Here is an 18,327-nt window from a genome sequence, read left to right as displayed (position 1 = left end):
ATGCTACCAGTGGCCATTCTCGTGGGTCGTGAATTCCCGTTTCTCGTCGCCAATGTAAGGTCCTTACTCTACAGTATGAAACCATACGAGGCACATTCTGGGGACAAGGTCACTCTGTGACCTTAACTCTTTATTCACAGAACTCCGAAGATGATGAGCCTGCTTGGGACCTCCCTTTTTATACCTGTGTGATCAGGTAAGGAGTATCTCCCACAAGTTCACCCCTTGTGGTCAAGGTGTGCATCTAGGGTTGAGTGTATACAGTAATACAGTGGTGTTACATTGCGATTACATACATGACAGGTAGGACCCACACGACCGCAGAGGTCAGGCCTAGGGTGACTCAGAGACCGCTGTGGAGTGCTAATGCGAACCACTAACATCATGCTGGCGCTGCGGGGGCAGTCATAGAGCCCATCAATGTCGATTCAAGCACTATGTGTCCAAGGGCTGTGGAACAATGGGGCACCTCCAGCAAATGTGCAAACGACCTCTGACTCACCACGTGGCAGGGTCAGCAGAGGACGACCGATCCAGCGCGGATCACACTGAACGAGCAGGAGAGGCAACTCAACCGGAGGCTGAAGAGGAAGTGTATGGGGTACACACCTTCACCACCAAAAGCCCTCCGATAATGTTAAAAGTGAACCATAACGGCACTCCAGTCTCCATGGAATTGGACATGGGGGCGAGTCAATCAATTATGAGCCAGAAGGTTTTTGTGAAACTGGGGCAACAAGGCACAGAGGCCAAAACTGAGCCCGATTCACACAACGCTGCGCAGTTACACCAAAGAACTCATACCTGTTATCGGCAGTGCAGCAGTGAAATATCATACGACGGAATGGTGCATGATTTATCACTGTGGATTGTACCAGACAATGGCCCAACGCTGTTTGGCATAAGCTGGCTAGGAAAGATCCGATGGAACTGGGACAACATCAAAACACTGTCTTCGGTGCATGATGCCTTGTGATCCCAGGTGCAAAGAAATTCCTGGCATTATTTGAGCCAGGCGTTGTCAACTTCACAGGCGCCAAGGTGTAGATCCATCTTGTTCCTGGGGCATGGTCCGTTCATCACAAGGCCCGAGCAGTCCCATATAAGATGCAAGAGAAAGTCGAGATCGAGCTGGACAGACTTCAATGAGAGGGAATCATATCGGCAGTCGAATTCATTGAGTGGGCCAGTCCAATCGTGCCGGTGCTAAAGAGCAATGGGACGGTCAGAACCTGCGGGGACTACAAGGTAACGATCAACCGAGTCTCATTACAGGACCAGTACCCACTACCTAAAGCGGAGGACCTATTCGCAACGCTAGCAGGGGGAAAGTCGTTCACCAAGCTAGATCTAACCTCTGCTTACATGACACAGGAGTTGGCTGAACCATCAAAGATATTGACGTGCATCAACACACACAGAGGACTGTTCATATACCACAGATGCCCCTTTGGGATTCGCTCGGCTGCGGCCATCTTCCAGAGGAACATGGAGAGTCTGCTGAAATCGGTCCCTCGCACCGTAATGTTCCAAGATGACATCTTGATCACTGGTCGCAACACCACCAAACACTTGCACAACCTGGAAGAGGTTCTAAAGTGATTGGACAGAGTGGGACTCAGGCTGAAATGCACCATGTGTTTTCCTGGCGCCAGAGGTTGAATTTTTGGGGAGAAAGATTGCAGCAGACGGCATCAGACCCACGGACTCCAAGACGGAGGCCATCAAGAGTGCACCCAGACCACAGAATGTGACGGAGCTGCGTTCGTTTCTGGGACTCCTCAACTATTTTGGTAACTTTCTACCGGGGTTGAGCACTTTGCTGGAACCCTTGCATTTATTGTTACGCAAAGGTGACGACTGGGTTTGGGGTAAATCTCAAGAGACAGCCTTTAATAAGGCCAGAAACCTGCTATGCTCTAACAAGTTACTTGTATTGTATGACCATGTAAATGTTTAGTACTAGCTTGTGATGCGTCGTTGTTCGGGGTCGGTTGTGTGTTACAGCAAGCCAATGTGTCAGGCAAACTGCAACCGGTTGCATATGCATCCAGATGTTTATCCAAGGCTGAAAGAGCCTACAATATGGTTGAGAAAGAAGTGTTAGCATGTGTATACGGGGTTAAGAAAATGCACCAATATCTATTTGGTCTCCGGTTCGAGCTCGGAACTGACCACAAACCGCTTACTTCACTGCTCTCAGAAAGCAAAGGTATCAATACCAATGCTTTGTCCTGCATCCAAAGATGGGCACTAACACTATCTGCGTATGACTATGTAATCCACCACAGACCAGGCACTGAGAACTGTGCTGATGCCCTCAGTCGGCTGCCATTACCCATCACCGGGGTGGAAATGGCACAACCCGCAGACTTGCTTCTTGTAATGGATGCTTTTGAGAGTGAGGGGTCACCCGTCAAGGCTCACCAGATCAGGAACTGGACTAGCCAAGACCCTGTGCTATCACTAGTAAAAAGCTGCATCCTTAATGGGAGCTGGTCGGCGGTTCCCGGGGAAATGCAAGATGAAATTAAGCCATTCCACAGACGTAAGGATGAATTGTCCATCCAATCGGGGTAATCGTGTGGTTTTGCCAAAAAAAGACAGGGAAACGTTTATACGTGACCTACACAGTACCCACCCGGGCATAGTCATGATGAAGGCTATCGCCAGGTCGCACATTTGGTGGCCCAGCATTGACTCCGAGTTGGAGTCATGTGTACACCAATGCAACACTTGCTCACAGTTGAGCAACGCACTCAGGGAGGCCCCACTGAGCCTGTGGTCATGGCCCTCCAAACCGTGGTCCAGGGTCACATTGATTTCGCTGACCCTTTTCTGGGAAAGATGTTTCTTGTAGCAGTGGACGCTTACTCTAAATGGATTGAATGTATAATAATGTCATCATGTATGTCCATTGCCACCATTGAAATCCTCCGGGCTATGTTCACCAGCCATGGTTTACCCAACGTCCTTGTTAGTGACAATGGACCATGTTTCACCAGCTCGGAATTCAACGAGTTCATGACCCGCAATGGCATTAAGCATGTCAGGTCTGCCCCATTTAAGCCCACATCCAATAGTCAAGCGGAACGGGCAGTCCAAACCATCAAGCAGAGCTTGAAACACGTAACGGACGGCTCCTTCCAGACCCGGTTATCCAGGGTCCTGCTCAGCTATCGGACGAGCCCCCACTCGCTCACCGGGGTTCCCCCTGCAGAATTGTTAATGAAGAGAGCACTCAAAACCAGGTTCTCCTTAGTCCACCCGGATCTCAATGATCACGTAGAAACCCGGCGGCACTGGCATAACATGTACCACGATCGCGCGTCCGTATCGCGTGACATTGCGGTTAGTGATCCTGTGTTTCTCAATTATGGTCATGGTCCCAAATGGATTGCTGCCACTGTTTTAGCCAAGGAGGGGAATAGAGTGTTTGTTGTTAAATTGTTGAATGGGCAAACGTGCAGAAAGCATTTGGATCAGACCAAACTGCGATTCACTGACAACCAAGAACAGTTTGAAGAAGACTTTACCATCTATGAGCCTCCAACACACACCCAACCAGCACAATCGACCTCGCTGTCAACCATGAGGATGCACCCACCATGCCGGACAGTCCGATCAGACCAGCCGCGCTGCAGTGCAGCAATGATCCGACCAACTCTCCCATGCCAGGACTTCAACTCAGGCGATCGACCCGGGAACGTAGACCGCCAGATCGCCTCAACCTGTAAATAACTCGTACATAAGACTTGGGGGGGGGGGGGGGGCAGGGGGGGAAGTGATGTTATGTATGCAAACCTCACCAATGAATAAGACTTGCCACTAGGGGGCACACCTGTGGGAGACCTAAGGGTCACCTGTGCACCCTGGGCAAACAGGTATAAAAGGCAATCCACCATGCTGCTTCCTCACTTTGGAGTTACATTAAAGAGACAAAGGTCACAATGGTTTGAGCTTACAACACAGTCTTGTGGAGTTATTCTGAACTTAACACAGGGCTTTGATGAGACCACACCTGGAGTACTGTGAAAGGACATACTTGCCTTAGAGGCGGTGCAATGAAGGTTCACTAGATAGATCCCATGGATGAGAGAGTTGTCCTAGAATGGGCCTATACTCTCTGGAGTTTAGAAGAATGAGAGGTGATCTCATTGAATCATATAAGATATTGAGGGGGATTGACAGGGTAGATGCTGAGAGGATGTTTCCGCCCCCGGCTGGAGAGTCTAGAACGAGGGGGTATAGTCTCAGGATAAGGGGTTGGCCATTTAAGACAGAGATGAGGAGAAATTCTTCATCATGAGGGTTGTGAATGTTTGGATTTCTCTACCCCAGGGCTGTGGATACTGAAACATTGAGTATATTCAAGGCTGAGATCGATAGATTTTTGGACTCATGAAGATCGGGCGGGAAGGTGGAGCTGATGACAAAGATCAGCCATGATCATTTTGAATAACTGAGCAGGCTCGAGCGGCCTACTCCTATGGCCTGATCCTGCTCCTAATTCTTATGTTCAGAGTGGGAACATGATATTGGGACTACTGTTAGTCCATGTTGGTGTTTATCCTCTACACTTTGTGGGCCGAATGGCTTGTTTCTGTGTTATAATGTGTATATAGGGATAAAGGACTTTAGTTATGTGGCGAGACTAGGAAAGCTGGGCTTGTTCTCTTTAGACAGAGAAGGTTAAGGGGCGATTTGAAAGAGGTTTTCAGTATTATGAAGGGGTTCGATGGAGTAAATAAGGAGAAACTGTTTTTACTAGCAGGAGGTTCAGTAACCAAAGGACACAGATTTAAGATCATTGGCAAAAGAACCAGAGGCGAGTTGAGGAGAATTCTTTTCCACGCATGGTCTGGAACACGCTGCCTGAAAGGGTGGAGGAAGCAGATTCCATAGCAACTTTCCAAAGAGAATTGGATAAATACTTGAAAAGGAAAATTTGCAGAGCCACGGGGAAAAGGCAGAGGAGTGGAACTAATTGGACAGCTTTTTCAAAGAGCCAGCACAGGCACCATGGGCTAAATGGCCTCCTCCTGTGCTGCGTGAATCTCTGCATTTCCTTCAGTCGCTTTGTCCTTGCTCTGTAGTAACCTCTCTCCAAATCATTGTGCTTCATTATATCTCTCCATTTCTTCAAAGTCGGTATCTAACAACACATTACTTTGATTGCGCTTACAGATCTTCCGTTTGAATTTGCCTACATAAGTGACTGCACTTCAAAGTACATCAGTTACATGGGTAGAACTTGGTGGTGATTGGGAGATGTGATTAGGATCTATATAGGTTACAATCTTTCATGATCTCTTCAACCACATGCTTGGCAGCACAGTTACCCCTCCCCCATTGTACCTGAGGGGAACCTTGTACAAAGGCAAATTGTTCATTGAAGCACCGTGTGCTTTTTTTAAAAAAAATTCATTCATGGAATGTGGGCGTTGCTGGCAAGGCTAGCTTTTATTGCCTATCCCTAATTTCTCCTTGAGAAGGTAGTGGTGAGCCGCCTCCTTGAACCGCTGCTGTCCTTGAGGTGAAGGTACTCCCATAGTGCTGTTAGGGAGAGAGTTCCAGGATTTTGACCCAGCAACGATGAAGGAACGGCCAATATATTTCTAAGTCAGGATGGTGTGTGACTTGGAGGGGAACTTGCAGGTGATGGTATTCCCATGCGCCTGCTGCCCTTGTCCTTCTAGGTGGTAGAGGTTGTGGGTTTGGGAGGTGCTGCTGAAGAAGCCTTGGCGAGTTGCTGCAGTGTATCTTGTAGATGGTACACACTGCAGCCACGGTGCGCCGGTGGTGGAGGGAGTGAATGTTTAAGGTGGGGGATGGGGTGCCAAACAAGCGGGCTGCTTTGTTCTGGATGGTGTTGAGCTTCTTGAGTGTTGTTGGAGCTGCATCCATCCAAGCCAGTGGAGGGTATTCCATCACACTCCTGACTTGTGCCTTGTAGATGGTGGAAAGACATTGGAGAGTCAGGAGGTAAGACACTTGCCGCAGGATACCCTGCATGTGACCTGCTCTTGTAGCCACAGTGGTTATGTGGCTGGTCCAGTTAAGTTGCTTGTCAATGGTGACCCCAGGATGCTGATGGTGGGGGATTTGGTGATGGTAATGCCGTTGAATGTCATGGGGAGGTGGTTAGACTCTCACTTGTTGGAGATAGTCATTGCCTGACACTTGTGTGGCATGAATATTACTTGCCACTTACCAGCCCAAGCCTGAAAGTTGTCCAGGGCTTGTTGCATGCGGGCACGGACTGCTTCATTATCTGAGGAGTTGCGAATGGAGCTGAACACTGCAGTCATCAGCGAACATCCCCACCTGTGACCTTATGATGGAGGGTAAGTCATTGGTGAAGCAGCTGAAGATGATTGGGCTCTAAAATACTCTCCTGTGACTGACGCAAATGTGTGCTGCCAATACCACTAACGTCGTTCCTGTTTTATGAGGACACGTATTGAACAAAAATGACAGTGTGCGGTCAATACTTATGTTAATTATTTCTAACCACTTCCTTCTAGTTACGGGGAGATTGACAGTATCCGGGTACTACACAAACGCTTCTGTGCATTTGTCAACTTTAAGTGCCATGTGGCAGCTGCTAAAGCATTGGAGGCATTGCAGGTAAGGTCTGAAAGATGTTGCAGTTTCACCACCTCTTCTGCAAAACCGCAGTCCCCCGATTTATCAATAAATTAACGGGGATGGCGGGGTGGGATTGCCAGTAAATGGGACAATAAGAACATGAGAAATAGGAGCAGGAGTAGGCCATACGATCTGCTCGGAGACGACATTTACAGACGCCTCTCAATTTGTTCATTGCAAGTGTTCATTCAGCTGGTAAATTGCACCAAATCACTTGCCCCGTCAATCAGTTTTCCGGAGTGAGTAATGACAGCACTGTGTCAGCCGATGAGTGCGAGGCAGGCCAGGGTTTGCAGCAAACGGTATATCTTTAACAGCAAACCCACTCAATAAGAACACAAGAAATAGGAGCAGGAGTCAGCCATTTGGTCCCTCGAGCCTGCTTCATCCGCCATTCAATAAGATCATGGCTGATCTGATCATGGACTCAGCTCCACTTCCCCGCCCACTCCCCATAACCCTTTATTCCCTTATCGCTCAAAGATCTGTCCATCTCCGCCTTAAATATATTCAATGACCCAGCCTCCACAGCTCTCTGGGGCAAACAATTCCACAGATTTACAACCCTCTGAGAGAAGAAATTTCTCCTCATCTCTGTTTTAAATGAGCGACCCCTTATTCTAAGACTATGCCCCCTAGTTTTAGTTTCCCCTATGAATGGAAATATCCTCTCTGCATCCACCTTGTCAAGCCCCCTCATCATCTTATAAGTTTCAATAAGATCACCTCTCATTCTTCTGAAGTCCAGTATGTATAGGCTCAACCTATCTTCATAAGTCAACCTCCTCATGACCGAAACGACAGCAACGCCCCCCTCAATAAAAGCAGGATTATTTTTGCAGCAAAATACAGTGAGTGGCAGATGGTAAGAGCTTAAAGTCAATCCCTGCAGTGCGGACTCCAGACGTGACTGACTGGGGAATTACACAATGACCTCCATTCTGGTCGGGACTTGTGCTGTCACTATAAGCAGCCTAAAATTTTAAACCTTCACGATATTTCCCTGTTAAAGTTGCAGTTGCAAGGATGCGCCTGTTGAGGGTAGTGTAACTCGTCCACAATGACTTCTCCACCCACTCTGGCATGGTGGTCTTGAAGAGTACTTCAAAGCTCCATTTTATTTTTGGCCCCTTCCTCCTCTTGACCTGCAGACTGCCCCTTGGTGACATGATCCACATCATCATCATCATAGGCAGTCCCTCGAAATGAGGATGACTTGCTTCCGCTCCAAAAAGGGATGAGTTCACAGGTGTTTCAATGAAGGATCTAATATTCCAGGTCCCGAACTACAGTTTGAAGGGTGGAAGATGCCTGTTTCTGGATTGTATTAACGTGGGGTGGCCGTTGCACACCAGCCACCACACGGGTTTGACAATGCTAGTTCTTGGTCCAGTGGCAAGGGTTAACCAAGACGAGTGGAGACCAGCTCTGCTGCACGGACCTAGTGCACACACATATCGCAGTGTGGGCTGGCCCATGCTGCCCCTGGACCCCTGGGCTCTGATCACATTCTTCCACAGTCTCTCGCTGCTCCTGCTGTATCTGCCCACGCTCCAATCACCAACTTGGACCTTGATGACATCACTCTTCACTGCTGTCGCCCTCCTGCACCAGCTCGCGCTGCTCTCTGAAGTGGCCTCCACACTGCTCTCAGGCCGCCGCTCCTACACTCCTTTTATGTCCCCAACCTGCCGCTGGTGATCCACAGGCACAAGGGCAGCTTCCATACGTATGTAGATGGCACCATTCAAGTGAAGGTGCGAGTCTCACTGTCAGCTGTGGCTCAGTGGGCAGCATTCTCGCCTCTGAATCAGAAAGTTGTGGGTTCAAGTCCAATTCCTGGGACTTGAGCACATAAATCTAGGCTGACACTCCCAGTGCAGTGCTGAAGGAGTGCTGCAATGTCGCAGGTGCTGTCTTTCGGATGAGACATTAAACCGAGCCTCCATCCACTCTCTCAAGTGGATGTAAAAGATCCCACAGCACAATTTCGAAGAAGAGCAGAGGAGTTCTCTCTGGTGTCCTGGGCCAATATTAATCCCTCAATCAACATAACAACAAAAACAGATTATCTGGTAATTATCACATTGCTGTTTGTGGGAGCTTGCTGTGAGCAAGTTGGCTGCCGCGTTTCCTACATTACAACAGTAACTACACTCCAAAAATACTTCATTGTCTGTAAAGCGCTTTGGGATGTCCGGTGGTCGTGAAAGGTGCTATATAAATTGCAGGATAGCTAAGATGAATATGTGGCTTGAAGAGTGGTGCAGAAGGGAGGGATTCAAATTCCTGGGACATTGGAACTGTTTCTGGGGGAGGTGGGACCAGTACAAATTGGACGGTCTGCACCTGGGCAGGACCGGAACCAATGTCCGAGGGGGAGTGTTTGCTAGTGCTGGTGGGGAGGGTTAAACTACTATGGCAGAGGGATGGGAAGCTATGCAGGGAGACAGAGGGAAGTAGAATGGGGGCAGAAGCAAAAGATAGAAAGAAGAAAAGTAAAAGTGGAGGGCAGAGAAACCCAAGGCAAAAATCAAAAAGGGCCACATTACAACAAAATTCTTAAGGGGCAAAGTGTGTTAAAAAGACAAGCCTGAAGGCTCTGTGCCTCAATGCGAGGAGTATTCATAATAAAGTGGACTAAATAACTGCGCAGGCAGCTATTAACGAATATGATATAATTGGGATCACAGAGACATGGCTCCAAGGTGACCAAGGCTGGGAACTCAACATTCAGGTGTATTCAACATTTAGGAAGGATAGACAGAAAGGAAAAGGAGGTGGGGTAGCGTTGCTGGTTAAAGAGGAAATTAATGCAATAGTAAGGAAGGACATTAGCTTGGATGATGTGGAATCTGTATGGGTAGAGCTGCGGAATACCAAAGGGCAGAAAACGCTAGTGGGAGTTGTGTACTGACCACCAAACAGTAGTAGTGAGGTTGGGGACAGCATCAAACAAGAAATTAGTGATGCGTGCAATAAAGGTACAGCAGTTATCATGGGCGACTTTAATCTACATATAGATTGGGCTTACCAAACTGGTAGTAATGTGGTAGAGGAAGATTTCCTGGAGTGTATTAGGGATGGTTTTCTAGACCAATATGTCGAGGAATCAACTAGAGGGCAGGCCATCCTAGACTGGGTGATGTGCAATGAGAAAGGACTAATTAGCAATCTTGTTATGCGAGGCCCCTTGGGGAAGAGTGACTATAATGTGGTAGAATTCTTTATTAAGATGGAGAGTGACATAGTTAATTCAAAGACTAGGGTCCTGAACTTAAGAAAAGGTAACTTCGATGGTATGAGACGTGAATTGGCTAGAATAGACTCACGAATGATACTTGAAGGGCTGACGGTGGATAGGCAATGGCAAACATTTAAAGATCACATGGATGAACTTCAACAATTGTACATCCCTGCACGGAGTAAAAATAAAACGGGGAAGGTGGCTCAACCATGGCTAACAAGGGAAATTAAGGATAGTGTTAAATCCAAGGAAGAGGCATATAAATTGGCTAGAAAAAGCAGCAAACCTGAGGACTGGGAGAAATTTCGGATTCAGCAAAGGAGGATGAAGGCTTTAATTAGGAGGGGGGAAATAGAGTATGAAAGGAAGCTTGCTGGGAACATAAAAACTGACTGCAAAAGCTTCTATAGATATGTGAAGAGAAAAAGATTAATGAAGACAAATGGTAGGCCCCTTGCAGTCAGAATCAAGTGAATTTATAATGGGGAACAAAGAAATGGCAGACCAATTGAACAAATACTTTGGTTCTTTCTTCATGAAGGAAGACACAAATAACGTTCCGGAAATACTAGGGGACCGAGGGTCTAGTGAGAAGGAGGAACTGAAGGAAATCCTCATTAGTCAGGAAATTGTGTTCTGGAAATTGATGGGATTGAAGGCTGATAAATCCCCGAGGCCTTATAGACTGCATCTCAGAGTACTCAAGGAAGTGGCCCTCGAAATAGTGGATGCATTGGTGATCATTTTCCAACAGTCTATCGACTCTGGATCAGTTCCTATGGACTGGAGGGTAGATAATGTAACACCATTTTATATAAAAAAGGAGGGAGAGAGAAAATGGGGAATTATAGACTGGTTAGCCAGACATCAGTAGTGGGGAAAATGTTGGAATCAATTATTAAAGATAAAATAGCAGAGCATTTGGAAAGCAGTGACAGGATCGGTCCAAGTCAGCATGGATTTATGAAAGGGAAATCATGCTTGACAAATCTTCTGGAATTTTTTGAGAATGTAACAAGTGAAGTGGACAAGAGAGAACCAGTGGATGTGGTGTATTTGGACTTTCAAAAGGCTTTTGACAAGATCCCACACGAGATTGGTGTGCAAAATTAAAGCACATGGTATTGGGGGTAATGTATTGACGTGGATAGAGAACTGGTTGGCAGAGAGTCGGGATAAACGGGTCCTTTTCAGAATGGCAGGCAGTGACTAGGGTGCCGCAGGGCTCAGTGCTGGGATCCCAGCTATTTACAATATACATCAATGATTTAGATGAAGGAATTGAGTGTAATATCTCCAAGTTTGCAGATGACGCTAAGCTGGGTGGCGGTGTGAGTTGTGAGGAGGATGCTAAGAGGCTACAGGGTGCATTGGACAGGTTAGGTGAGTGGGAAAATGCATAGCTGATGCAGTATAATGTGGATAAATGTGAGGTTATCCACTTTGGTGGCAAAAACGTGAAGGCAGAATATTTTCTGAATGGCGGCAGATTAGGAAAAGGGGAGGTGCAATGAGACCTGGGTGTCATGGTACATCAGTCATTGAAAGTTGGCATGCAGGTACAACAGGCGGTGAAGAAGGCAAATGGCATATTGGCCTTCATAGCTAGGGGATTTTAATATCGAAGCAGGGAGGTCTTACTGCAGTTGTACAGGGCCTTGGTGAGGCCTCACCTGGAATATTGTGTTCAGTTTTGGTCTCCTAATCTGAGGAAAGACATTCTTGCTATTGAGGGAGTGCAGCAAAGGTTCACCAGACTGATTCCCGGGATGGCAGGACTGACATATGAGGAGAGACTGGATCGACTGGGCCTGTATTCACTGGAGTTTAGAAGGATGAGAGGGGATCTCATAGAAACATAAAATTCTGACAGGACTGGACAGGTTAGATGCAGGAAGAATGTTCCCAATGTTGGGGAAGTCCAGAACCAGGGGTCACAGTCTAAGGATAAGGGGTAAGCCATTTAGGACCGAGATGAGGAGAAACTTCTTCACTCAGAGTGTTGTTAACCTTTGGATTTCTCTACTGCAGAGAGTTATTGATGCCAGTTCATTGGATATATTCAAGAGGGAGTTAGACATGGCCCTTATGGCTAAAGGGATCAAGGGTTATTAAAAGAAAGCAGGAAAGGGGTACTGAGGTGAATGATCAACTATGATCTTATTGAATGGTGGTGCAGGCTCGAAAGGCCGAATGGCCTACTCCTGCACCTATTTTTTATGTTTCTATGTTAAATGCAAGTCTTTCTCTCTTTCGTACATCAGACCCTTTATCAATGACTTAGATGAATGAATGGAGAGCTGTATGTCCAAGTTTGTTGGTGATGCTTACATTGGGTGGCACAGTAAGCAGTGTAGATGGGAGCGGATCGTTGCAAAGGGACATTGATAAACTAAGTGAGCGGCCAAAACTGTGGCAGATGGAGTTCAACGTGGGCAAGTGTGAGGTCATCCGGATTGGATCTAAGGAAGATAGATCCGAGTTTTTTCTAAATGGTCAGAACTATGGTGAGTGGAAAAATTTAGAGGTCCAAGTACAGAAAACACTAAAAAGCTAGTGACAGGCACAAAAAATAATAAGATAGGGATTGTAGAGAAACTCTTTCCTCTGGTGGGCTAGTCCAGAACAAGGGAGCATAACTTTAACTTTAGAGCCAGGCCGTTCAAGGCTGAATTCAGGAAGCACTTCTTCACACAAAGGGCAGTGGGAATCTGGAACTCTCTCCTCAAAAGCTGGGGGGTCAATAGAATGTTTCAAAACTGAGCTGGATAGATTTTTGTTTGGTTAAGGGTATTAAGGGATATGGAGCCAAGGAGGATAGATGGAGTTAGGACACAGATCAGCCATGATCTAATTGAATGGCAGAACAAGCTCGAGAGACTAAATTATGGGAATGGTAGCATAGTGGTTGTTACTGGGCTAGTAATCCGGAGGCTTGGACTAATGATCCGGAGACATGAGTTCAAATCCCACCACGGCAGCTGAGGGAATTTAAATTCAGTTAATTAAATAAATCTGGAATAAGAAGCTAGTATCAGTAATGGTGACCATGAAACTACCGGATTGTCTTAAAAACCCATCTGGTTCACTAATGTCCTTTAGTGAAGGAAATCAGCCGTCCTTACCCGGTCTGGGCCTATATGTGACTCCAGACCCACAGCAATGTGGTTGACTCTTAACTGCCCTCTGAAATGGCTCAGCAAGACACTCAGTTGTAAGAAGGCAGCCCACCACCACCTTCTCAAGGGCAATTATGGATGGGCAATAAATGCTGGCCTTGCCAGCGACACCCACATGCTGTGAATGAATTTTTTTAAATGGTCTGCTCTTATGTTCCGAGAACTTAGAGCCCCAAGTTGCAGAATCATTTGCTCTCTGCTCCCTCTCTCATTTACCAATTCCCTTTAATTTCACCCTCTTCCATTTTTCTCCTCTGACCTTACCCTTGGCATTGAGCTCACCCTTGGGTAGTGAGTCATGGCTATTGGGTGCCCTTTGCTTACCTCGCCCAAGTGATCACACTTCATGTTTGCGTCTAGCCAATGAGTGTCAGCGGGCTATATGACTGGGGAGGGCAATGTAGCCAGACCCTATTTGTCCACACCAGACATTCTCATACACTTTCACACAGTACTGCACAGGGACCTGCAGCAGCAACACTGGCTGGCTTCCCCCCCCTCCTGCCCCCCAGTCCAGGAGTGCTGTGGCCAATTGTCACACACAATTGAAAAGCAGAGAAGTTAAACTTATATCGGAGCTTGGTTAGACTTCATTTGGAGTGCTGTGTACTGTTGCGGTATCCATACTATATACCTGTACAGGATATAGAGGCACTGGAGAAGATGCAATTTTTTTTTTTACAAGATTGATACCATAACTGTGGGGTTATAACTATCAGGAAAGACTCAACAGGCTGGAACTTGTTTCTCTCGACAAGAGAAGACTGAGGGGTGACCTAATAGAAGTCCTAAAAATGATTGAATGGGTTCGATAAGGTAGTGGATAGAAGATGTTTCCACTTGTGCGGGGAGATCCAAAACTAGGGGCATCATCATCATAGGCGGTCCCTCAGAATCGAGGAAGACTTGCTTCCACTCTTAAAATGGGTCCTTATGTTGCTGAAAAGTCCAATATGAGAGCCACAGTCCGTGTCGCAGGTGGGACAGATAGTCATTGAGGGTAAGGGAGGGTGGGACTGGTTTGCCGCACGCTCTTTCCGCTGTCTGTGCTTGATTTCTGCATGCTCTCGGCGATGAGATTCGAGGTGCTCAGCGCCCTCCCAGATGCACTTCCTCCACTTAGGGCGGTCTTTGGCCAGGGACTCCCAGGTGTCAGTGGGGATGTTGCACTTTATCAGGGAGGCTTTGAGGGTGTCCTTGTAATGTTTCCTCTGCCCATCTTTGGCTCGTTTGCCGTGAAGGAGTTCCGAGTAGAGCACGTGCTTTGGGAGTCTCGTGTCTGCGTTGCGGACAATGCGGCCTGCCCAGCGGAGCTGATTAAGTGTGGTCAGTGCTTCAGTGCTGGGGATGTTGGCTTGGTCGAGGACGCTAATGTTGGTAAATATAAGATGGTCACTAATAAATCCAGTAGGGAATTCGGAGAAACTTCTTTACCCAGAGTGTGGTGAGAATGTGGAACTCGCTACCACAGGGAGTGGTTGAGGCGAGTAGCATGGATGCTTTTCAGGGGAAGCTGGATAGACATATGACGGAGAAAGGAATAGAAGGGTATGTTGATGGGTTGAGATGAAGTAGGGTGGGAGGAGGATTGTGTGGATCATAAACACCAACAGAGACCAATTGGGCTGAATGGTATCTGTTTCTTCTAATTGCTGTAAATTGTAATTGCTGCCTGGTGCCGCTCCTGATGAGGTTGGCTAACTCAAGGATTGAACCTGATCTCTATGACTGATGACCACATCAGGCAATACCTCGTGTCCTTTTGGTGCCAGTAATTCTCTCTTTAATTAACAGGGTAAAGAAATAGGAAACACAAAGCTGCTAATCCGATACCCTGACCGACACAAGAATAAAAGCAGCTGCCCATTGCAGAGCCTGCCTGTCCCGGAGCGCGTGTCACCACAACCAAAAGTCATGGCAGTTGCGTGCGGGTAAGTTCATAGAAAAATAGAAAATAGGAGAAGGAGTAGGCCATTCGGCCCTTCGAACCTGCACCGCCATTCAATATGATCATGGCTGATCCTCTGTCTCAACACCATATTCCCGCTTTTTCCCCATACCCTTTGATGCTTTTTGTTTCTAGAAATCTATCTATCTCCCTCTTAAATATATTCAGTGACTTGGCCTCCACAGCCTTCTGTGGTAGAGAATTCCACAGGTTCACCACCCTCTGAGTGAAAACATTTCTCCTCATCTCAGTCCTAAATTTCTGACCCCGTATCCTGAGACTGTGACCCCTTGTTCTAGACTTCCCAGCCAGGGGAAACATCCTCCCCGCATCCAGTCTGTCCAACCCCGTCAGAATTTTATACGTTTCAATGAGATCCCTTCTCATTCTTCTAAACTCTAGTGAATACAGGCCTAGTCGACCCAATCTCTCCTCATACGACAATCCTACCATCCCAGGAATCAGTCTGGTGAACCTTCGCTGTGCTCCCTCTATGGCAAGTATATCCTTTCTTAGGTAAGGAGACCAAAACAGCACACAATACTCCAAGTTCGGTCTCACCAAGGCCCTGTATAACTGTAGTCATCCTTGCTCCTGTACTGAAATCCCTCTTGCAATGAAGGCCAACATAACATTTGCCTTCCTAACTGCTTACTGCACCTGCATGTTTGCTTTCAATGACTGGTGTACAAGGACACCCAGATCCCTTTGTACATCGGCATTTCCCAGGCGATCACCATTTAAATAATACTTTGTCTTTATGTTTTTCCTACCAAAGTAGATAACTTCACATTTATCCACAGTACACTGCATCTGCCATGTGTTTGCCCACTCACTCAGGAGTGGGGCAGGTATATAGACATTGATTGTCACAGATCATGTGACTATGTGTGCTTGGTGCCACTTAGGGCCATATTGTCCGCATGACAGACACAAGACTCTCAAAGCAAGCGCTCTACTCGAAACTCCTACATGGCAGGCGAGCCCCAGGTGGGCAGAGGAAACGTTTCAAGGACACCCTCAAAGCCTCCTTGATAACATGCAACATCCCCTCCGACACCTGGGCGTCCCTGGCCCAAGACCGTCCTAAGTGGAGGAAGCGCATCCGGGAGGGCATTGAACACCTCGCGTCTCATCGCCGGGAGCATGGAGAAAGCAAGCACAGGCAACGGAAGGAGCGTGCGGCGAACCTGTCCCACCCACCTTTTCCTTCAACCACTGTCTATCCCACCTGTGACAGAGACTGTAATTCCCGTATTGGACTGTTCAGTCACCTGAGAACTCACTTTTTGGAGTGGAAGCAAGTCTTCCTCGATTTCGAGGGACTGCCTATGATGATGACTCTAACTTACCCCCATTGACATTACCCCATCACCGCCTCCCTATCTCAAAACCTCCTCCAGCCGTACAACCCCTCGAAATCTCTGCATTCTTCCAATTCTGGCCTCTTGCGCATCCCTGACATTCTTCACTTCAAAATTGCCGTGCCTTCAGCTGCCTGGGCCCTAAGCTCTGGAATTCCCTCCTTCAACCTCTCTACCTCTCCTTCCTCCTTTAAAGACCTACCTTTTCGACCAAGCTTTTGGCCACCTATCCTAATATCTCCTTATGTGGTTCGGTGCCAAATTTTGTTTGATAATCGCCCCTGTGAAATGCCTTGGGACGTTTTGTTAAAGGCGCTAAATAAATACAAGTTTTTGCTGTTGACATTGTCCCAGCATCGTTATGTTGAAGTATAAAGAGGAGCAACTGCCCCAAATCCAATCTGGAAGGTATGTGCTTCTGGGCATCTGCTAGGCTCTTCTGCATGGAACTTTGGTCACATGGATAGAAGAAATGCAAACCAACTCGTCTTGGGCTGTGACCAGAGACGGTGTAGCTCTCTGCGTGGAGATGCCCGAGAACGGCTTGGTTTGATATGTTACCTCACACACTGAGGGGAATACCAGGCTGCCTGTTGGCGGCCTGGCTGAACCCGCGGCCATAATTGTCGGACCGACCTGGCAGTGGGCGGCAAATAAAAAACATGGAGTCGCCGGTAGCGGCACTTCCCCTTTAAGGACGGCCGCGCCGCCAAGTCACAAAAAATGGGTACCGGCAGCAAAAGCTGTCGGGGGCACCGCCGCTCCTGCAGGGCAATTTCTGGAAGGGGTCACCGCCGGTCGGTATGGGGTCGGCGCATGCACGCTGCGGCAGTAAAACGGGTGGAGCGGTTCCACCCGCTCCAAAACTGAGGACGGGCAATGTCTAAAATGGCGGCCCCACTGCTGAGACTCGGCGGCCATTCCGCACCGACCGGTGGGGGCCACGGGCCTTATAGAAAGGGGCAATTTTGGCTGTTAGACTCTTTATCGGGCTCAATTTTCCCCAGTGATTTGCGCCGTTTTTTTTGAGCAGGCTGTTCTTTTTGGCCTAAGTTGGAAAAACCACAGTTTCCCCAATCAATTTGAACCAGCGTCACTCAGTTACTTGAGAGAGAGAGATAGAGAGACAGACAGAGAGAGAGAGACACACACAGAGAGAGGCAGAGACACACAGGACTGAACCGGAAGAATGGGGTCCGAGAATGGGACCGGACCGGACAGCCTTCGGGCGGGGTTGGAAGTAAGTTGTTGCTATGTGTTTTTCAATTCTTTTAATGTGTTGGTAGCTGGCTCTATGCTTCAGCTCGCATTGTGTCCCTGGTTACCATGGCAGCCCGATTTTTTTGGCGCAGATCAAGGCTCCACCCCCAAAACTAAAGGTCAGGTTAGGCCAAGCCAAAATGAAGAAATCCAACGGGCGCACTTAGGCCCCCAAAAAATCGGGCGCAACTCTTTAAGTATGCCAAAAAAATGCTTTGGGGAAAATTGAGCCCATATATAAGTGGCTACAGAGTCTTTTCCGCTTTTAACGCTTTTCACCATTTCAAACCCTTAGGTCGAAGCGCAAAGGCCCAGTCGACGGTGACGGGTGCTACTTTTGGCGCACCACCGGCTGCCACTTCGGAGACAAATGCCGTTACAAGCACATTCCCGAGCACAGAGGAGTTGACAAGAAGCCCTGGCAGCACTGAAGGAGACATGCTGGACCTGGAGACCAAAAAACCCCACCCCCAAAGTAATAAAAATGCACTAACGTCCAGCACAGCTTCCCCGAGCTCGGGGCCAATCTGATGGGCCTCGGTGTACGCACTAGATACATCGCCGTCGCTTTGAAAGAGGTTGTGATTGGATATTTGCACTCCAAAGCTAACCTGTTGGATTAAGTACGAGTACGGGTTGAGGAAAGATTGACTCCGACGCTCTTAGCTCCAGTTTTTG

The 18,327-nt window shown here is 47.7% G+C and overlaps 1 protein-coding gene across 1 annotated transcript in view; it reads left to right on the top strand.

Annotated features, from left to right (window-relative positions):
• Positions 1–18,080, top strand: part of LOC139255526 (uncharacterized) — a 170,795-nt gene extending 152,715 nt beyond the window's left edge. The window contains exons 12-14 of the mRNA XM_070873948.1: positions 6,528–6,630; positions 14,872–15,008; positions 17,945–18,080. Of these exons, the coding sequence (XP_070730049.1) occupies positions 6,528–6,630; positions 14,872–15,008; positions 17,945–18,080 (376 nt within the window). The remainder of the gene's footprint in view (positions 1–6,527; positions 6,631–14,871; positions 15,009–17,944) is intronic.
• The last annotated feature ends 247 nt before the right edge of the window (positions 18,081–18,327 follow it).

The sequence above is a fragment of the Pristiophorus japonicus genome, chromosome 3 (genome assembly GCF_044704955.1).
Source record: "Pristiophorus japonicus isolate sPriJap1 chromosome 3, sPriJap1.hap1, whole genome shotgun sequence".
Classification (NCBI taxonomy): domain Eukaryota; kingdom Metazoa; phylum Chordata; class Chondrichthyes; family Pristiophoridae; genus Pristiophorus; species Pristiophorus japonicus.
This window is presented reverse-complemented; position numbering and strand designations above follow the sequence as displayed.